Source organism: Falco punctatus (genome assembly GCF_963210335.1).
Source record: "Falco punctatus genome assembly, chromosome: 3".
Lineage (NCBI taxonomy): Eukaryota > Metazoa > Chordata > Aves > Falconiformes > Falconidae > Falco > Falco punctatus.
The window spans coordinates 100,143,810-100,166,875 of NC_137582.1; the positions used below are offsets into that span (position 1 = coordinate 100,143,810).

Sequence of the window (23,066 nt, forward strand, 5' to 3'; positions counted from 1 at the left end):
ACACCGTTACCTTTACCCTATTTTCACACCATTGCTGGCAAAACCAAAATAATTTTAAGTTCAACTTTATTTTTCTGAAGTAGTCAACACAAAGTTCTATGCTGGTTAACTAGTGCAGAAAATATTTTAAATAATTTTAGAGATTAATCCAGTATGGTGTTTTTTCGTTTGGTGATTTGGTTTTTGGTTTTATTTTGGTTGGTTGGTTTTTTTTTTTTTCATTCTACCTATTTGTTCTTTAAATGATATTTCCTGGTGTAGGATAATGATCCGTGTTTTAGTCCATTTAAAGCATTAGAAAATGATTAATTATTGCTGAAAATCAATGCACAATAAAAATTAGTAATAACACCGAGGTCACTAACTCTTGGCTTTAATGGTTTATAATTCCAGATGTGTTCTAAAAGGATCCTGTATTGTTACTGCACTTTAAGCATATAATATGCATCTCAGCTGACCAGTGCTCCTTTAAATAATTGCAGTAGTTAAAAATAAGACCTCAAAAATCTGAGGCCCAGAAAATGGGAGACAGCGGAAGGAACTATTTAGAGCAAAGTATGTGTTACTTGCATGTATGCTTACAGGGCTGGGGAAATAATGAAATTATGGTAATGTGTTGTTTCCTCACTCCTAACACTGTCTATGTATGTTGTGTACGAAACATCATTAGCTGGTTCTTATTTTTATAAGTGCCTGTTGAACATTACCTGTCTTTTGAGACACAATTAATTACTTGTATTTTAGTAACAAGCTTGAAATAATTCACTTAGAAAAGTATTGCTTTACTTAAGGAAACCCTTCCATCCTGGCATACTTACGGTACATGCATATATGATTTTACAGAACTTAGCTCAGTCTTGTAGCAGCACTTTAATCCATTCTTCATCAGGATTTCACATACTTTTCCAGCTAAAGATAGAAAGGAAAAGTGTCTCCGTTGTATCACCCATATAATGTGGCATGTTTAAAACTTACTGAAACAGAAAAGTGAAAAGTTGTTTTTACAGTCATATGCATATATTTAGTGGTCCACATTAGCATAGTATCTGAATGTGTCTCTTTAAAAAACCTCATCTCCCTGAATTTCTTTCTTTAAGCACTACAAACTGAGGACTGTGGGTTTAAAATTTAAATCCCCGCCTGGCTGAGTTGTCAGAATTTTGTAATGTAAAAAAATCTCTGCCCCTGCAAAGCATGCGCATGCACACACATACAGATACATACATATGTGCAAATAGGGACCTAATTTAAAAATTAGGGACCCGTATGTGCAATTAGGGACCCGTTGTAAATGTGGGGGGATCTGGCAGTGCTCCCACAGAGTCCCAGCATGGGGACAGCCATGCCCGGCAGCGATGCGGGCAGCACCCCCCACCCAGGGCAAGCCCTTCCTTCGGCAGTCACAGGGTGCTGCTCCGCGGGTCCCCGGGTGGCCTGCTACTAGTGCTTTACAAAACCCCCACTGCTGGCTGCAGCGCATGAGTGGGAGATTGCACACAGTTCTCAGAGTGAGGTTTTGCTGGTCTTGTTAGTCAGAGGAGATTTATCTCCAGATACGTGACTCTGTCCTGTTGGCAAACCAATACTGGAAAAAATTTGTGGAGGGGTAGTGTAACCTTGGCTTGTTACGTGTCAAATACTCTTACACCAAAATTATATACAGCCAGGCTAAGTAAGAGTATTGCAAGTAGCCTGCTGCCAAGAGTAACTTGGTTTAAGGAAATGTTCTGTGGTCACTGAACATAAGCTGTATCAATATACGGCAAGCCTGAGAGAAGTATGGAAAGAAGCTACAGGTCTGATGCTGCTATAGTCCTTTCATTGTTGGAAATGCTCGGTGCTGGTTTGCATGGTGACTTTGGAAAGACTTCTGAATTTTTTTCAGAAACCTAAATACATCTTGTGCAGTTCTGTGAGTATGCTGGAAAGCAATCCCACTGCTGGACGTGGAACAGTACGGTGGGACAGCACGTTTGCCTAAGTTCAGGCAGGGGTTTTTCGGTGTCTTTTTACCATGTGATTTTGACAGTATTATTGGTACAGAGCAGAGGAATGGGGAGTAAAAACACTAAAGGGAAAGAGCAGGAAGGCAGGGGGAAGAAAAATATTTTGATGTTGGTCAAAAGAGTACTTGAAAGGGCTGTTGGACTAAGCTGAGGAAGGAGAAACAGGAGTGTGAAGCTACATCAAGGAAAGAATTTCTGGAGAGGTGCATGTAAGTAGGGAGTTTAGGGACTAGAACGGTCCATTGGGGGCAATAAAGGAGAAGGAGTTTGGGGCTTCTTAGTTCCCTCTGTCGCATCTGGAATGGGGTGGCCTGCTTTACTCTTGTGCTTTACACTGCTTAGAGGGGGGCAGGAATCGTGCCTGTTCTTCATGTAGGAACATCCTGTTCGTACGGTGTGGCTAATGCCTGCTGTAGGAGTTGAAGGGTTGACCGTTACAGAAGCATTAACTGTTTGTCCTTTTCTTAGTCTTTGTGTTTTGACATGGTTTATATTTCTGGAGTTTAGAGATCGGAGTTAAGCTGAACTCAGTTTTCTAGAAAGACGCCAATTATCACTAAGTAACCTTAACCCTGTGCTTAAGACATCTTTGTCTCCGTGTATTCAGAGTTCCTACAAAGTAGTCAAAGCTGTTTAGATTTAGAACATGTAACATGAATTTAGCATATGTGGCATCCTGGGAATTTTGGGGCAGCATTTTTTCCTCTGTTTCATTCCATGTTCTTCGGTGTCATGAATTTCCAGCACTTCCCTAGTCAGGAGCATTTTGGTTTTGTACAAAAATCAAAACTTCTACCTTTTGTGGAAAGGTAGGAAAGAAACCATAATTCCCTATAATAAAAAGTGGAAGGCTGTGTCAATGTGTTGTGTCACAGAAGCCGTCTTCATTCTTCACCTTGTCTCGCTGAGTGTGTAAATAGCATTTGGGCCAGTCTGGGGGTGGAGGACAGGATTTCTGTCATACAGTTTTACTGAGTGTTATTAAAGCTATTGCAATAAAAATACTCAAAAGCACTTGGTGTGCATTCAAAATGGATGCAAGAGAAATAGTCTTTGGTAAGAAAAAGCAAGAATTAGACTTTTTCTGGATTTTGTGGTTTTTGTTTTTTTTTCCCTAGAAAGGTTAGTGGAGGTCTCCAAATTCCAAGCTAATTTTTTTTGGTCTACTTCTTGCATGATTCTACATTAAATTATGTTTTTAAGCAGCCATTTTAATAGTCACTTTCATATCTCTCTTGTATTTATTATTGCATTTCTCCAAATCCTTTTTCTATTATTTTAAGCACTTTCACTGTGTATGACTGTACTACCAGGAAATAAGTCATTTCAGGGTGGTGATGGAATTTGGGTTGTGCAGCCTGATGCTTTTATTTGTGTGGGTTTTTTTCCCATTGGAAACAAAAGAGGTAATAATTGGGGTTAGAAGGTGAAAGTTCCTCTACTAAGGGAGATCGGAGATCTTTCCTTTTGCAAAAGCACATTCGACTGCCGAGAAAGTCTGTACCAACAGAAATGTCTTTTTTAATATCACTTCTGTTCATTTTAAAGCCCCTTAGTAAACTCAGCGAAACAAGCCCTGTTAGGTGTTAGGTATGGTACTTGGATAGAATTGTCTAGGGCAGAAGTAACCTTCTCATCCTGAACCTAAAATCTGCCATTCTTGTTTAAAGAGGGGTAGTGAGTAAAAAATCATTTTCTTGACTCTTTAGAGGTCATAACTGAAACACAGTTAGGAACCTCACAGAAGTAATAACATTAATCTGATACCTTTAATGACTCAGAAATACCCAGCTGTCATGAATTTGTACCAGCAAGTAAAGTTATAGCTTTTATGACCAAGTTGCTGCATCTGAGCATTTCACTGAAAACAAAAACGGTGTAAAGAAAGGAAATATAGTTAGTTTTGCATAATTAGAAATTACTAAATTGTCCTGTAGTTTCCAGAAGTTAAGAAAAACACTGCAGTCCCACAGCTGTCTATTTAGATCTTGGCATGCTGGAAACATCAACAGATCCTACCAGTTCAGTTGGAAAACTACTTTTGTAGAAATGATGGCTTAAATAAGAGAGCGGTACAGACCACAAGCAAAGAGTCCTTGTCATTGTCGTCCCCTTTACACATTTTTCAACACTCAGTGCTTCGCCTTCCCGAGCTATAAGTCGGCATCAAATTTGACATGATAAAACTTTAAACTTATTTGTGACTCATCCCTGCATTAAAGATGAAGGGTGTTTTTCTCCTCTCCCTGCCCCCCCTCCATAGGATGCAGCTGAGAGAGTCTATTTAACGTGCTGAGATCACTGCAAGCTCTTTCATTGATTTCAGTAGAGGCTGGATTAAGCAGGTTTTGTCTTTGAACTTTGCTTTTAACAGAAGGAGGGTTTTTTTTTCCTTTGCCTTAGCATTAAGTGGCATACCACCTATTAATTCGCCACAATCAAGGCAATGGTAGTATTAGCATCAAAAGAAATGGAAAAATAATAAACGGTGATTCTTTAAACTGACTTCCTTTAAACCTAACCTGCTGTAAAGCAAGGCTGCATGTACATGCTGGAATACAGGACAAGTCTTTGCAAGATTGGAGCCTAATCTTCAAGTTTTGTTATCTGTATTCCAAGACATTATTTATGATTTATTGTGCAGAAATTAAAACAAATCTGAATTGTTTACGCATTCCACTGATGTTCCATAGATTAGTGTTTATTATTTATTAAGGATATTTTCTTGACATTGTTAATATATATGTTAATAATTTCCTGTGATATTTAATATCCCTAATCTGCATACACTGCTCTTCATACCTACAGTTCCATTAACGAAGCGGGGAGAGAATCTGTTTGTACCTGCATATACAGCTTTTTAAATTAGTAGGCTCTTTTTCCTTTAACTTTCCTAATATACTTTATTTATTAATACTGCTTTTCAGAAAAAACAGAGAACAAAGGACCTGTCCCAGCTGTTTCATTCATACAATCCATATGATCATAAGGTAAGAAAAAAAATACACTACGTATGTTTGTTGTTTAGAATAATTCCAGACATTGGTGATAACTATATATTATGTTTAATGCATAAATGAGGGGAAATGACAAAATTGAAAGCACCATGGTTGTTACTTAAATTATGCTGTCCTCTAGATGTGTCTTTGTTTCTTCAAGCCAAGCTGGAAAAGCTGCATTTTCTGATTTGTGAAACCAATGACTCACATTAACCTCACAGAAGTATAATTTATAGACTGACACTAAATCCTGCGAAGTGACCATATGCGGTGTCACATTACCCTCTTTTTTTCTGTCTCTTTAGAAATCATGTTACCGTTGAGTCTGTTGCTTAGCCGGTTGTGTCAATTAGGCCCTGAGATACATGATACTAATGAATTATCTATTGATTCTGGAAGCATCATTGGAAGAGGCTGCTTTGTTGACAGCCTGGTGGTTGTCTGATGGAAGAAGAAATGTACATCATCATTATAACTTGATCCTTATTTGTAAAGTCTGGGAACCCTCATAAAAAAACAAAACAAAACAAACCAACCAAACACCCCCCGCCCCCCCCCACCCCCCAACTTCTTTATTGTATCCCATACTGTAGGGTAAGAAAAAGTCACTTTCCTAAAGACATTGCAATGTCAAATAAAAAACTAAAGCTGTTACAAGATGATTTTGGAGAACCAGGAGGCAGAGATCACAGCGTTTCTGTGCTATAACTGTGTCGTGGGGGTTGTAGACATCATGCAAAAGAGAGCATTAAGCAGCAGACTGAAGGAGAGTTAAGTAGGTTTGTAAATATTTTTGGGGAGTTCCTCCCATCTTGGATGCATATGTGTTTGCATTTGGTTTTTTTAAGCAAATGTACTAAATCCTTTAACAATTTGTCAGCAGCAGGAGATGATTGGTTTTACTGCTTGTTTGCAAAGTGTGTGATTTTGCAAGTATCCATTTCAGAAAAGAAAAATTTGAAACATTTTCGTTTGTTTGTTTGTTTAGACATTTCATAGGAAGGATCTGAACTCGACCCCTTCTTTTGCTGGCCATGTACCAAAAATGGCTATACACTGGAAAAATTAGCTAGGTTTTGTATTTGGGGGAAGAAGGTGACAGAAGTGTGTATGTATGGGCACCTGTGTCTGAGTATGAGCGTGTGTGTGTGTGTGTGTGTGTGTAATCGCACATATATCTGTGAGAAATACATTGTGTAAATATTAACGGGTTACATTTCTCAGGCAGGTTGTAACTGTGAGAGTTCCATAGTTATCAGTAACTTGGAAATTAAAAAACCCACATTTCAAACAGTAGGTATATTCTATATTTTTAATATTTATATATCATTTCAAGTTAAATCCGTAACTTCAGAGTGGTTTTGTATGCCTAGACCTACCATGACAAAGATTGGTAAAGCAGATATTAAAGGCCTGTGAAAACTGAAAAACGTGAAGAATAAGGAAATCGGGGTGGCAAGGTTTTGAACAGGATCATTGCTTTTTTGAGTTGAAGCATTTTATGGTAAATGTAATAGTAAGTCAATTAAGATCTAATAAGGAGAAGCAACTGATAAACCAGAAGCTTTGATATTCCTCTCTGTGTCTAAATTCTTCTGCGCCAAACACTTTTTATTCATAGTACAAGGAAATTCCATTATTCTTTTATTAGCACTTTTAATGGAGCTTGGCCATTTGTAACTCCTGCTGCCTTCCTGCTCATATCCTTTGTGGCATTATATCAAAGTATCCTCAAATGATTTTGGCTTCAGTTGTGAAGACTTGTGCACTCTTTACAAATTAGTCATCAGGCAATGTGGAATTGAATATAAATGCTTAGATATATTCCCTTTTGATCTTTGTTTTAGGACCTTTAATAAATTATTAAAAGTAGCACAATTGTTTGATGAGTGATTTTTGAAGCTCCACTCTTTTGCCACTTCCAAGCATATTCTGCGTATGTATCTGAGAGTAAAACAGGGGGGAAAGGACAAGGAAAGTATATTAAAAAGGTGATCTTTCCTTATTTTCCATTTGACACTGAAAGTTTTCCTTCTGCTACTTACTATTTGTAGTGGCTGCAACAAACTCATTGCAGATTTCTTGTCCTGCACTTTTAATTTCCACCTCCACTGCCAATTTCACAATTGTTGCAGTCCAGGGGAGGGCTTTTATTTTTTTACATTAACTCTAGCATAATCAACATTAGTTGAAAATACAGTTATTTCAAGTGGAGGTCTGTGTTAGCTTTAATTCTGTTTGGTCTGATATATGTGGCGGAAGGGTTAATTTTGGGGGGGGGGGTGGTTTGCTATTTTGTAGATTATTTTCAGCAAGCATAAAAAGGAGATTTTACGATGACTTTGTGGAAGTGTTGGTGATGCAGGATCACAGCACAAATGACTTGAATTACTGGCCTCCAGGATTCTTAGTTGGTTGATTAAAAGGTTTTGTTCTGAGAACCTTTTTAAGGTAGAAAAGATAATGTTAAAGGCTATGTTGGACCTTGGTTTATAACAGATATAAAAAGGAAGATCGTGAACCACGGTGGCTGGAACAGGGCTGTCTACAGAGATTGTGTAGTCCTTCATCCTTTGGTGATGGGATTCACTTAGGAAAGAGAAAGATCAATCAGAAAATGTTCATTCTTCCAAGTTTGTGCTTCAGTCACTAAACCAGAAAGTGGTGTTTGGATGGAGTAGCTACACTAACCTCATTACTATTTATGCTTGGTCAGGAGACCAATACCTGTTAGAAATGGTTGCTATTCCTGGAAATTTTACCTTCAGTATATATTTGCCTAGGTAGTGTAAGCTACTGCATCCTGCAAGATGTTTTAAATGTTTGTGGTTCTGCATTCCCAGGTGAAAAGCCAGCTCTTTTGTGGAGGGGGAAAGCAAGGATTTGCTTTTCCTTCTACTTCCAGATGTGGAGTCTTATCCTGTATCTAGTGATATATTCACTTAATTCAGCAGGAGAGGGAGCAGAGCATTTAAATCCTTCTATGCTGAAGGGATGGAAAAGTGGGAGGTAATTCTGCCCTGTGGATAACAGGGGAGGAGCAGTTATGCTCCTGTATTCTTTAATGCCTAAATATGTATAGGTTACCACCTAGTTGCCCTTCTCACTGTTCAGATGAAACAATACAACAGCAAATCTCAAAAATGGCCCTTTGGTTGTGTATTTACCCTGTCTGGGGGGAATTTGATCCTGTTCTCTTACACCTAGCATCACCCTAGTTCTAACACAGCCTCTGACTACAGGACCTGCGGGTCTTTCAGATACCAGCTCGCTGACAGAGCTTGTTGTAGCATCACTCTTGCATGCCTGGCAAATATTTTGAATTCTTAATGTCAGACACACATGAAAAACTCACTTTTCTCAGATTTTCGGTGTTGTTAAAATAAATACACACCACCTAAAATTCAGTCTTTCCAAAATTCAATAATTATTTAGGAAATGCTATTGTAGGAAGTGTATTTTGGTTATGAAAAACTGTTCCAGGTGGGTGTTTGCCATTTGTTCAAACTCGCTTCAGTTAGCATGTGTAAAAATGTATAGAACTCTATTTGTAGACGAAGCCATTCCTTGTTCTGAAAGTTTTGCTTATTCCTGTGTTTAGGTGGGTTATAGGAGTATATATAGTCTGCCTTTCTTGAGAGTAAGGTTCTGACTGCTGTGTAACTTTTCTCTAGTTAGCAATAGCACAACTCTTCCAACAGTGGCTTATTCTAGGATCATTGGAAAAATCAGAAAAATGACAGCCTCGTAAAGCTGTACCAACAACAGTTTTAGTGATTTAAGATGAAAAATAAGATGTTTGAGAAGTGTTCTTTTTACCTTTGGCTATAATCTGGCCAATGTTGTACTGGCTCATTTAATGAAAGGTTATATTTGCACACGAGTAATTCCTGTGTGTGTACCCGGGGAGGTTCCACGTTGCACGCAGCAAGAATTGTATTCTGTCTGCGGTGGATTGTTTAACTCCCTTAGTGTCTCTCTCCCAAAAGATGTCGTGGCCCAGTTTTTTGAAAGCCATTAAGGCAGTTCTGATAGCAGGTTACCTGGTCAAAACAACAGGTTTCAGAAGCTTAGTATGAGCTTCAGGATCCAATGTGCAAGTGTCCGAATTCAGCAGCACAGAGCCCTAGCTCCCGTGCTTTTTGCAGAAGTATTCAGCCTAGCCCTGGAGCAGTTGTTTAAAACTATAGTCCTCAATTTATGCTCTGCAAAGGAATGTTTTTACGTAGGGTAAATACGCTCTAGCAGAACTGCTGTTCCTATATCAGAGGATAGCAGAGAGAGACCTTGGGCCAGGTCCACACATGCCTCTGGCAGCATCGTGCTGCTTCAGTGAGAAATCCTCGGAGAGTCATGCTGAATACTCAGCTCTGGACTCGTTTCTGCCTTTTGCAACCTGAATCTCTTGCTCAAGAATAGGGCATGAACTATGAAAAAATAAGGTCATGTCTTACAGCATTAGTGATTTATTTTAGTGTATACTGTGTCCAACCAAGTAAGAAATAAAGTCAATGTTCATGTGATTTGAAAACAATTTTTTTGGGAGATTTTTTTTTTTCCCCACGTTGAAAATACTCAGGATTAAAAAAATAAATCACTATTTCAAAATGTGCCTCAATACATCCAGTACTACTAAAATATTTTTTAAAATCTTTAAGACTCATGCTTTAAAATGTTCTGTTAATATGTTCTGAAAATGTTAAAACACTCAAAAAACACTGCCTGTGTGATTGGCAAGTTATAGGGACCGTTGTATTGAGAGACACGATTAAGTGGCACAAAGCTTGCTCTGATTTTGGGGTGGGGGGTAGGGGGTGGGGTTGTTTTGGGTTTTTATTTATTTCCTAGCTCTCAGCCTGGTAAACGATTTCAGGGGGTGGGGGTGATGTCCTGTATTCCATTGGCTTTGGCAAAGGTAGGTGTGTGCATAACTGACTCAAGGAAGATTAATAACAAGATTATGTATGGCTATCTTTAAAGTTAAGGTGCTAATGGCTGCTGTCACAGACTTACCATGATAATTGTTTTCAACCAATTATTTCAAGTGCACGGATTCTTGCTCCAATTTTTAATGGAAAATAAATAATCTAATGTCAGCATGCTTAATCTGTGGTTGTAGGGCATCTTTTTTGTCTGCTGGGTTCTCTAGCTCCTCTGGAGAGTTTGAGGTATTTGTAAGTCCCAGGTCAGGGGTGAGGGATTGGAGTCAGTTGGCTTCTGGTAGCAAAACCAGTCAAGTCTTGCTCCCCTTCCAGCCCCTGGGCTGCAGCTAGTGCCTCTGGGCAGTGGACGGAGTGGTGGCGGCACCGAGAACCAGCAAAACCGTCTTCAGTGTGGTGAGGGTTGCTTAGTGAAACAGCAGAAACGAGGGAGGTGGGAAGGTAAGCACTGCTGTTGGGACTGGGTTTCCTACCAGTGAGCTGCTTCCTTTCATTTTTTGCCCATGCTCAGGGAAGCTGGACCTTCCGTGCACCCCTCACAAATAAGCAAAACTGAGCAAAAAGAATTCTGATGTCTACTGAAAGAAACAATTCTGAAATGCCTGGTGTTGGCTAACTTCCCAACGGCAGGCGTCACCATGCTACTCTGTTAATTAGATCCTGAAAACTTTGGTTTTGAAGATGTGTCTGCACTGTGGTGTGATGTGATTACGTGAGAGGGTATGTAACTCGAAATGTTGAACACCTGTAGACTTGCAAGTGTTGCTATGAGAGTATTTTCTTAAAAGAAGCTAGTGAAAGACTAAAACATGGTTGCAGCATTAAGCATACTTGAAAGGTGAGATTTACGTCTTTCAGTGATCTGTGCTCGTACCTTTCCAGTAGTTGCTGACCTCCCAGACGTTGCCATCTCCGTTCACAGCCACTGGCATTACCACTAGCATGTTCAAGTCAACCAGGTTTGGATGCTTTTCGGAGTCTGGAAATGGGAAATCTCAGAACTGCTGAAAAGCACAAGCCATCCTTGCTGTTTTTCCTAACGACAGTTAACGTTTCTCAGATATTAGCTGTGGTTTGTAAGGTGTGCGTGTGCAGTGGAAGTGTTGTGACTGTCTAGGTTTTACTTTTGAGCCAGAAAAAAAAGAAAGTGAGATACTGTCTCAGCCTTCAGATTTTTTGGGTAATGACTTGGGTATATGATTCTGGAAAATAACAAAAATCCTTTTAACCTGCTTTCCATTTATTCCAGGAGCAGCATAGTACTAAATCATAAGATGACTGTGAGGTTGCAATGCCTATGATATAAGCCACAGTCTGAATTTCCTAAAGCAGGTGCTTTGAATTGTTCTTCTGTAAGATGAAAAGGATTTCTGGGTTATTGCTGAAAAGAGACAGAGCCTTTTGCTATCTGCTGCTGCAAAATAGATTTCAGGTTTAATTTAATAGCTCAGATGTCAGATATGACCACGTTTTATGGAAATATTCTTATTGTAACCTACATCCTTTCTCCTCTTTTCCCTTCCCTCGTGTTCAAAACTGCTTTTTAGAGGAGGTTACATAAAGCTGTTTTGTGCACTTGATACGATGTGAGGCTTCAAAGAAGACCACTGAAAGAGAAAAGCAATTTCTGTTTAGAAGAGCGGTGCAGTGGCCTTGTGCTAATGGCACACTTGAACATTACTTGATGATAGTGAAGAAAATCTAATGGCCTGAAAACCTCCTACTTTTTCTTAACTCTTAGCTGCACTGAAGTTTATGCCATCTGTAACACAGAGCAAGCTAATATACAGGCAGCTTAGAAATGGCTGTTCGAATACCAGGAGTTGATTCAGGGTTTTGTAGAGAATGGAAGAAACAAGGAAAGCAATGCAATGGAAGGGCTTACTTTGCTGAATACACTGTATAGAAAAAGATGTATCTGCTTTGTCTTAATTCTATAGCTGAATTGTTGGGATAAAAGACTTGCAATCTTATTTGAAGTGTATATTGCATCAAAAAAATGGGGGGGGGGACACCAACAAACAAACAAACAACCCCAATTGCTGTATTTATTGCTGTAAAACCAATGGGGGTTTTTGTTCTTTTTAACATAGAACCTAAAATATATGCAAACAAGTAGTGTATATGTGCTTAGTGCTTTGGTTAAAACTACTTAATGCTAGTAACTTTTGCTGTAATTGGATATTTAAAGCATCTAACCCTGTCTGATGCTAACTGAATTGTTTGGGATTGTCACCTCAGTTATGAACCAGAAGGGAAGCTTTTCCTGATTTAGGTTAAACAGGTCTTTTTTCTATTGTTTTTAGATGATCTTTCTGAGAAACAATTAACAGTAGTTAAATCATGTTTGCATCTATACACAAAGGTTATGGTCTGTGGTGTTGCACAAGCTTAGATGTTGAATGATATTTCACAGGTACTGATGTATCATTGAAATATCTTTACTAATGATCTTGAGAACAGTTTTAAGAAATAAGCTGATGTAATCCACATATACCCCTGTAAAAACATCTATACGTATTTTCAGTTAAATAATCGTGAAAATAGTGGTGATTTCCTTCACAGGTTTTCTCCCTCGTACAGCATGCAAAAGCTGCCTGGTATAGCAGATTGTCTCAAGCAAGTATTTCCTACCTCCAAAAAGAATATTGAAATATAAAATGAGAGGCAAGTTTTATGGTGACATTAAATATCTGTCATATGAATGCAAGTAAAACAAGTTGTTAGATGCACATTAATCCTCTTGTTTTCCAGAGAAAGGAAATAGATATCTTTTGCTGCATGCCTTGTATTGCTTATGTACCTTGTCCATCATTACTGTGGTACTGACACAAAAGTACGATAAAGAAAGCTATTTTAGGTTTTCTAAAATTAGTTGCCAGAAAAACTTGACATCACAAAAAGTGAATGGACCGACTCTGTTAAAATTTCTTTTAAGCTCTCAGTAATCCTGTGTTGGCAATGTGACGTGTAACTCTGTGGTCATTTCAGGTTCAAGTATCTTCCCTTCTCCAATTCCCTAACATCTCATGTCCCCTGTGTCTCTCTGTGGCTGGGCAGTTTGTAGTGGATTTGATCTCCCAGTCATCTTTCACCTTCTCTCATGTTTTTTTCTCCTCCTTCTTTCTTTTTACTATTGCCATTTACACACACACAAGTTTATTTCTTTTTGTGTAGTCAACCGTCTTTTTTTTCTGTTTCTTCCTACCTACACTGTTCTTTGTGTAATATATTCTCCAAGTATTAACATCATATTCTCTCTCCATTTCCTTTAAGTCACCTGCCCTTTATTTTTTCTTGGCTTTTTTTTTCCCTCTTTATCTGTACGGAGCCCGTAAGTCCTACAGCTGTCCTTTGTCATGGCATTACCGAGGCCGTGGGAAGCATCGTTGTTTCGGCGGGGAATGGCATCAGTGCACCAGGTGTAGCAGGTGCGTGAGTGTGATGTTGTGGGAACGCACCGGCAGAGGCGGCAGCAGAGTTCTTCACTATTCAAGAATTTAAACTTTGCTGTTGACCTCAGTGTTTCTATGACCAAGCTCTTGAGCTTGCTTGCTTTTAATTAATTACATATCCAGAGACCCAGGTATTGGGAACTTCACTGATGGGTGTGGTAAGGAGCTTTACATTCTGTTCCTATCTTCTCAGTGGAGTACAGTGGTTCATTTTGCTTGTAAAATTGCTCTGCTCTTCCTGTGTCCTTGAATTAATTCAACATGTTATCTAACGTTCTAGATGTTAACCAAGGTGGCATCAATACTTTTATTACCAGGTGAATTTGGGTAATCTTCTGGTACCCAGAATCCTGGGTAAGATTTCTACTCTCTTGCATGGAGTGAGCATATTCCATTTATACTTTTCTTCTTTATTTCTGTTTAAAAGCTTGTTTCAATGACCCTTTGATATAAAACTGTGAAGGAGGTGTGTATTTTCTGGCTTCATGTTGGATAATGTGAGTATGGAAATACTGATCTCCTTCTCCTCTCCTTCTGTATAGCCTTACGTGCAGGCACACACACATGCATGCATGCACACACGAAACCCCATCATCAACAAAAACTGATTTGAGATTGATTGAGGAATCGATCTGGTGTATAGCAAGTCAGTCAGGGAAGGATGGGATCACATTTTCCCCCATTTGTAATGAGTCAGCACTGGCTACTTCCATCTTCTGCTGTCATTTAAACTCTTGGAACTAGGCATGCTCTTTGAGTTTTTATTTGGTTGTAGTTTTCTCTTTCTACTGTACCGCACTTAAAGAAGTGAAGAAAGGTTATTTATCATACAGCTGAAAAGGCAGCTCTGAGTAAAGTGACCATGTAGAGCTGTGGAGGGAATTTGGGCTTTAGGTTGTTCTACACAGGGACCTGCTGTGTGTCGGCACAGCGCCCTTGGGCCACGCTCGGCTTCGAAAGGCAGCAGGAGGAAGAGGCTCAAAATGAGCTAGCAAACCATGTGGATTTTGCATCTTTAATCCAGGTGGTTGTCACCTGCTGCAGAGCTGTGACATATCTGTCATAGCTGCACATGGAATTCAGGGTTCTCACAGGTGTGCACTAGGTCTGCCTGTGTCTGAGGGAGGGTGTCGTGGTCTTGGGGGAGAAAAGGGTGTTTGTGTGAAGATGGCACTAGAAAAGCATCCTGTGGTTTGCACCAATCGCTCTTCCTTTCTGAGGGCTGCGGGATGAGCACTGAGGGATGCCAGTGCTCAGGTGATTCGGTGTGCATGCTGACAGCAGAATGAGCCACATGCAGCTGAATTACCCCGATGCTGACATATACCCTATTCGTGTAAATTGGGGTGGGCTGCGAAACTGCTTACCCTCGTTCAAGGGTGGACTGCTGGGTCAGTAGCCTTTGAGTTCACTCTGCAGTGTAGACATGCCGTGGAGGTTTAGGTCCCAGCTCAGGGCAGACAGCATCTAAACCAGATGATTCGGATTCAGCTGTACTTGAGCTTTAGTGTATCAGAAGGAAGGAGTGGTCCTGCATAGAAAGAGAGGTACAAACCTGGATTTCATTATAAATGCATGTTAACAAAGCATTTTTCATTCCTTGAATATGACATGTTCTTTGTATTTTTTTTCCTCCTTATTTTGGTATTTTATAAACATAAATTAGTTTTCATCAAAAAAATTATATCCGTCCAAAGGTGGGTAAAATAAATTATCCGCCCTTCCATGCATTTTGTGAGGGAAGGGCTCCTGCTTGAGAAGCTGGTATGACAGCTGTCTTCTTTGGGATTTACTTCATTTCAGATTTTGGTGAGATGCCAACATCAAAAGAAGTCGTCTTTCCAAGAAGCTGTAGCTTCTTCCTGTGATTCTGGAGACTGCCTCTCTTTGATGGCAGTATCTGAACTATAAGAGGTTTGTGAGGCCAATGGCAAATTTGAGGTTTGATATCTCACGATCCATCAAGATAAAAATGGGAGTGAGTTGGGGGGGTTGGGTGTGGTTGTATCTCCTTAAAGGAGCAGGAGCATTACAGTGTCTTTGTGATAAATGTAGCATTTTCTAATACGCTGAAAGCAGATAAGAGGTTGATCTTTAAAGATGACATCTTAGTTCATATAAATGCTGCTTTAGGTCATGTTTAATTTTTCTTTCACCCGTTCCTGATATGATCATGCTAGTCATACCTTGCCTCCTAGCCTTATAGAAGAGAAGATGGATATACAAGTGGTTGACAAAGGTCTTTAAAACACAGCATGAGATTTTTTTCCCAAAATGTATTTCTTGGAAGCTTGATGTATCTAGCACACACAAGAAGAGAGGTGTTGTGATAAAACACTTCAGGTTGCAAGTACAAGCAGTCATGCTGACAAATCCTTTATTTCATACTGTCATGCTTTTTCCAGACAAAAATACCTACGTATTCTTACAACTGCTTATTTTCACATCTTCTTTAATATTACTGGCATCATTTACGAGGCATGTGTATGGCAAATTATGCTTCTTCGTGCCTTTTATTTTTACAAGCTTATTTTTTTATATAAAAGGCCTGCTTGGTACAAAACCTAACAAGACATAAGCCATCGCTGTTTCACATTGCAAACCCCAACCTTGTTTTCCATAGAACATTTGCAGAAAATGTGTATTATAAAACTAAAAATACGAACCATTTGTAAGCCCTATGTGGGAACAGACATTAAATACCAATTCACGTGTCAGACAGACAGTGGCAGCTGCTTTGTTAATGTATGGCACAATCCCATATTAAATCAAATGGCAAGTGCACGGTTTGACAGAGACTGTCATCAGTGCAAACATTATTAAACTCATTAAAGAGCTGGCTTTTAATTTTTTATTTAAAGCACATATATTTGCCTTGCAGAGGCTTGCTCGGTCAGAGCCCACCGCAGCAAGCACTGCTTTTCCCGTTTTTTGCTGGCAGAGCCCGGTGTGCCTGGCTGCCCCTCGGGGCAGTGCCGCGGTGGTTACGGCTTCCCCCGCACAGCACGCGTCGGGCTCTGCGACCAGAAATGCCATCTGAGAGCACGTCACTCGGGATAGCACTCAGTGGTCTTTTCATTTTGATTGATGGCTCCGGTTTTGCACCATCTGGCTTCTGATAGGCTGCATTAATCATATTCCGAACTAAGGAAATTTAGGCAGGATGTTTTAATAAGTACACATGCGTGGAGAAGAAAGGTACAGGTATAAATGTGTTTGTGTATTTCATTCTGTAGGTTCCAGTCGTACAAAAGAGAGCAACAGTCCTGTCATACACTTTGTGTTGAGATAAAGAAGTCCCCAAATAAATCTTTACTTACAAATGCCCATATTTCGATTTTATTCCTAGTGCTATGACTTTATTTTATTTTGCTTTCTAACAGCTGTTTATAGTGACTGACTTGTGTTGACATTGTTTTTCATTAGCAATAATGGACTTGTCTAAAGTGTTTGAGTTGCATCTCAACTGTTTTAAGTAAATCTTAAAATTTCGCTTTCTGCTGCTTTGGTGATACGCTGAAGTTCCTTGCTTCTTTGTAAACGTAGCTTGAGATAATGGTTTCTGAAGCAGAACATCATCAGGGTTTCTATTCTGTATGTGTACGACATCTTAAAATTGTATATAAATTCACATCTTGGGGAAAATTTAAGAATCTTAATTCTAAATATAATATACGAAGTCAGTAGTCAGCCATGTTGAGGGCTTCTGATAGAGTTTGCCAATAGCATATTCAAGGTATTATGTTGGCGGATTACCAAAGTTAGTAGTCTCCCCATACATATGTGGGAATTAATCAACCATTATGCAGTTGTTAAGTGTTCCAGATTTTCTTTGGTTTTCTAATTTACAAGTAAGCAGTTATCTGTACTCCTTCTTATTAGGTTGCTTTCATTCTGTGAAATTTTACAGTATGACTTCGGGCGAAAATGTGTCCTGTGGTACACCTTGTCCCACTGAAGCCATCAGCTGGGTGTTAGGTTTCAGAAGCTACTTAACCTTCGCTGTTTAAATTTCCAAAGACCATGGGATGAGAAGCTGCCCTGGATTCCCTTCCATGTAGGCTGCTAGGGATATAACACTCCATGAAATGGTGGCAGACAGCAGCACTTTATAGTCATAGTAAAAAGTCCAGTGAGTGCATTTGCTGTATCCCCAAGTCCAGCATTTACTGGTCACACTGGGTGTGCTTTCTTAGGTGTTCCTTACCAATGAAACGGTGTGGAAGTATCACAGCCACCACCTTCTCATTGACAGCTGTAAACTGCATCACTGTGGGGGTTTTTCTGCAAGTTTTTGTTTCTTGATTTGCTTTTACTTTTTTTTGCCTTATTTTCTCTCAATTTTCCTCCAATATTCTCATTAACAGAGCTTGCAAGTACTTTGGAATCTTTTTTTTTTTTTTTTGGAAATTTCTTATTCCCTCTTGCTTTGCTTGTGAAAATACCCTAAGAATGAGGTACAGAAGAATTCTGAGTATAATTTAGCAGGAAGGTGGAGCAATGTTTGTCCATAACCCCACCAACAAAAGCAAAACTTCCTCTTCTTGTTTTATTTCTGCCAGCTTGATGATGTCTCTATGTTGAGTAGATGAGGTTTATTTTGAGACACCTGGCATGAATTCTTTATAATTTAAAGCTGTACTTAGGGTTCAAAACTTAATGGTGTGTTAGAAAGTTGTTTGACATACTACAGCAAGGAACAGTTCTTGAGGAAGATTTTAGAAAATTCAGTCACTATATTTAATAAAGATATAAAGCTCCTTAAGGTCTTGCACTGTGCAGGTGCTGAGAGCACCCTCACTCACATTTCTTCATTTCCACACCTTTCTGCGAAACACTGCTTTTTCTGTTGCCTTCCTCTAAAGCCTTCGTGTTTTCTTGTCCATTTATTTTAAAGACAAGGCTTGATTGTTTGTTTACAGTCTCACAGCTTTTTAAAATAGACATCTGTGGTTGAATGAAACATAAATCACCAATAATCTGTCTTAAGTGTAGATGCTGAAAATGAGGATAAAGAAACCCTTCTTCATCATTATTACAAAAGCACTATCTTCATTTGTGTGCAAAGGAGGATTTAAAAACAAAATAAAATTCTTCATGGCCACAGTACTGATCGGTGTTGAATTACAGTTCTCTAGTAAATCAACAACTGGTCTGGAGTAATTTTGACTTGCGCCTCCCAGATACAGAACTCCTACCTAATTTTGCCTGAATTATTGTAATTACAGTTTACCTCAGAGACATTATGGAAGTTAAAAAGTTAAAAGTCTTGCCAACAGCATAATGAGTATCTTCTCCAAAGCTCCCTGTTGGCTCTTCATAAAAGCCTGGATGCTCAAGCTCGGAAGAAGCCTTCAGTATGTACTGGTCCCCGGTGTTCTCATTATCCGGCTTCCAGCCTGGAATAGCAGCATCACCATACAGGCTTGTGGAAGCTGGAGCAGCCCAATACCTTGTTGGTAGCAAAGGCATATGGTGAAAACAAGACTTGTTTATGGTAACATTCCGCAAAGGATCCTCTGAACTTGGTGAGATATGAACAAGATATATCCACTCCTGTGTTACACTTCAAAATGTGGAGAAAAAAGTAAAATACATTTGCAGTTCTTTTCCCAAGAACTGAAAAGTTATTGATATTGTCATTTAAACTGGGATGTAGTGTCAAAGGGTGACTTCAGGGCCTGCAGGATCATTAATAGCAATCCCTACAAAGTGAGATATACACCGTGGATCTCCTTCCATCCCCCTCTAAAGCCGTACATGCCAGCTTCAGAGCGTTGCCCACACCAGCGTGTCATCAGTAGGTACAGACGACTGGTGGTTCCATCTGGAGACTTTCAGTCAGTGGGTCAATATGAAGAACCTCCGCCATTTACCGTACTTTCTAAAGTGCAAGGCCTGGCTACACCGTCCAGCCGAACAGCTCTACTCCATCTTATCTGTGCCCGTGCAGGTTTAAGGACTGAGATTCTTGAAGGCAATGCCAGTCAGTGAATTCTGGAGCAATACGCCCTGCATTGCTGCAGTGGTGCTGCATGTGATCTTATCTCATTGCCACTGTGTTTTCTCGTGTCTGTTTCAGTAAGAGAACAGAGGGAGCTGAATTTGGGGCTGTATTTTTGGGTTGAATTTTTGTTGCTTTATTGAGTTTTATTGGCACTCCCTATGTTGAAATGTAATGAGTAAATACTTTAAAATTTGTTGAGGTTTACCAGCTTCTACATGCATGTTCCATTCTTTATGAAGCTTTCCAATAACAAATCAGCAAATGGGATGACCGAACCTTTTAACGGAGTCTGTTCCAGGGCTATGTAACATGCTGGTATCTGGCTTTGCTGTTACGCTGGTTATTAGTAAAATTTTATCAAAGGATAATTCATTGCAGGACATTTGTGTTTTGAAAACAGATACCCCTGGTAGGTATTTTTAAAAATTCTGATTGTTTGTATTTGAAAATCTATGGGATTTGATTTGAATAATAATCTGGGAGATTATACACGTGAAGATGTATAAAATTCTTCCAAAGGATTCTTGGCTCCGTGAGAGCACATGCAGATTTTTGGTGCTTTTGAAGTCCTTTATAAATACAGTCTTTGAGTGAGTGATTCCTTTCCTTGTGATGTGTGTGGTTTAAAGGGGCAGGGGAGCCCTTTATCGATTGCGTTGTGTGGGTCGGTGGCAGACATTCCTCGGTTAATGGCTGGCAACGGCGCGCTGTGCGAGCGCTCTGCGTCTGGTAAGGAGCTGGGCCTGTACATCAAAACATTTCGTGGAAGTAGGGAAAGTGGACGTAAGTACTTACTGTAAAACCTTTGTAATGCCTCATATCTAAATTGAAGTAATACAATTATTCATATTGGAAATAAGATAATGTTATTGCCAAGAAAGCTATTTTGTCTTTCGTGGTAGATAATGTGCCATTATATCACATGCGTGTATGTCATTTCTGTGGAGAATGCTCTCAGAATTATCTTTAGAAAGAGCAGATCTCTTTGGTATATTTTTTTTCCTTCAGTACAGCTTACCGTGGTTCTGAGAAGATAATTCCATGAAAAAAAAAACCACCAAACACCTACAGCCAATGAAAAGAAAAAGTTAATTATGAATGAAAATCTGTGCATGTATTGTGGTGGCGGTTGTGTTTTTTGAGAAACAGTCTCTTTCAGAATCTTGCTAAAATCCCAATCCAGTGAAATATTTAAAATATCAATATCAATGTTTTCTTCTGGAAAAAAAAGATAGCTTTTGACTTCTAAGCTGAAGCCTATAAATTATCCAGCATTAAAAATCACTAGCAGCTTATTTGTGGGGAAAAAAGAATTTTCATTCAATAGGAAAAATATCAGGCACATGGGGACGTGTGAGTGTATGGCGAAGACTTGGCTGACATGCATTTGTGTGTCTTAAGTCAAATACCAGTCCAAACTTACTGTTCTGCTGTATTTCCTCAGCAGTGAACATCACGGTGACAACTGCTGTGGTACTCAGGCACCATCTGTCTCGAAAACTCTGCTATGCTGTTCTCGCCTGAATATGATAAATTTTACCTTATTTCTCCAAGAAATCAGAAATAGTACTTAATCTACAGTTCAAAAGCTGGATAAATTCCAAGTGAGGCGCTGTTAGTAGTGATATCCCTTGTCTCTGGGGGTGTAAATTTGGGCTTGCACCTAAGTGTGTGTATATAAATATTACAGATTTATTGCTATGTGTGCTGTGCTGTGCCACAAATACAAGTCTGCATACAAACATGCTATATAACAAAAAAATCTTTTTAAGAAGCATGGTAATTTGTATCCACAATGAAGTAATTATTTTTAACTTGCATATCTACAATTGAAGACTTTAAAGATATTGAAATGATCGGGGGGTGAGGATGGATCAAGGTGGACTTTCATTTTTTTCAGCAGTTTGAACTCCTCTGCTGGTAGTATGCTGTGGAAGGTGGTTTTAGGTTTGTTGTGTTGGTTTTTTTTTAATTCAGGAAGGTGAGATTAGAAATTGCTGGATAATTATTCAAATGCAGCCTTCTTGCTTTCTTTCGTGTGAACAAAATTCACGTCGCGTAGATTGCTTTTCTCCAGAATGCCCAGTTGTCCTGATTTCAGCTGGGACGGAGTTAATTTTCATCTTAGTAGCTGGTGCAGTGCCGTGTTTTGGATTTACTGTGAGAATAATGTTGATAACAGATGTTTTTCATCATTGCTAAGTAATGTTTGCACTAAGTCAAGGACTTCCCATCTTCTCAGGCCTTGCCAGCGAGAGAGCTGGAGGGGCACAAGGAATGGGGAGGGGACACAGCCAGGACAGCTGACCCCAACGGGCCAAGGGGATATTCCATACCATAGAACATCATGCTCAGTATATAAACTGGGGGGTTGTCTGGGGCCTCTCAGTCACTGCCTGGGGACTGGCTGGGCATCAGTCAAAAAGCGATGATCAATTATATCGTGTATCACTTGTTTTCTTTTCTCCCTTCCCTTTGGATTTTATTCCTGTCGCCTTCTCCCTCCTTTTCATTATAATTTTAATTATTATAATTGTTTTTATTACTGTTGGGGAGGGTGTCCTATTTTATTTTACTTATTAAATTGTTCTTATGTCAACCTTTGAGTTTTACATTCCTTCCCAGCTCTCCTCCCCATCCTGCTGGGGGCCGGGGAGCAAGGAGCGGCTGCATGGTGCTTCGTTCCTGGCCGGAGTTAAACCACGATGCCAGTGAAGCAGTACTTTCATGGCTGTCTTACTGCTGCTTTTTCCACTTTCAAACATTTTCCTGGTCTTCAGTTTTGTTGGTGTTTCACTGTGTTCGTCATCTCTGCCCCTGAATTATTATGCTGCACCACTTTCACTGGTTAATACATTGGACAGCAGCAAAAGTACCTGCAAGGCAGCTGGCTCTGCGTGCGGCTTTGTCTTACGAAGAGCCTAATGAATAGGCACTTAAAAATTGTAACCAAAAATCTGCACGTCTCTGCAGAAGCTTGAAGCACCTGCTGCACTTTTTAATTTTAACGTTTTCTTAAAGTCTGCACATTCGTAGTCTTTCTGTCAGAGATATGGGATCTCCAGCGTTAATTAAAGATCACATTGTGCCTTGAGAAAAAGTGACCTCTCATAAAAGACTTAATTATTTTTAAACACTTTATTTTAAGAAAGTGATACCCGCGCTGAAACTGTTTGCAGTGAGCACGCATAATGAAAGCAGTATGTGAAGCCATGAATCCCAGTTATATGCTGCCTGGTTTTACGTACCAAATGACAGCAAACGGTATCTAAGAACTGAACACAAGCTGTCCTATGAAATTAGATACTCTATACATAAAGCAAAGAAAGCTTTTCTAATGGCACAGATATCCAAGATGGGACATCATGACCTTCATTACCTTTTCCAGGCATTTAGAATTATTTTTTTTCTGAACATTTTGTGAATACTTTTTCATCTTGAAAGTGCCTGTTCACTATAATGAAGTATTTTTCTAACACAAGTGAAAGAAGTCTTTTTTTGTTCCTGAAAATGTTTTAAAAGTTTATAAGAATTCCACACGGGACTTGCTGGAGGGGAGCAGGTGGTTCTGAAGGATAAGAAGGTATGTTCTCAAGTGTGATGTTCTTGTTCTGCATGCTCAGGTGTGTGTCTGCAATAGGCGCTGTTCCCAGTGGAGC

General features: G+C 39.4%; 1 protein-coding gene across 1 annotated transcript in view; it reads left to right on the forward strand.

Annotated features, from left to right (window-relative positions):
* Positions 1–23,066, forward strand: part of CDKAL1 (CDKAL1 threonylcarbamoyladenosine tRNA methylthiotransferase) — a 428,463-nt gene that overhangs the window by 327,648 nt on the left and 77,749 nt on the right. The window contains exon 13 of the mRNA XM_080381401.1: positions 4,934–4,996. Coding sequence (XP_080237527.1) covers positions 4,934–4,996 — 63 coding nt within the window. The remainder of the gene's footprint in view (positions 1–4,933; positions 4,997–23,066) is intronic.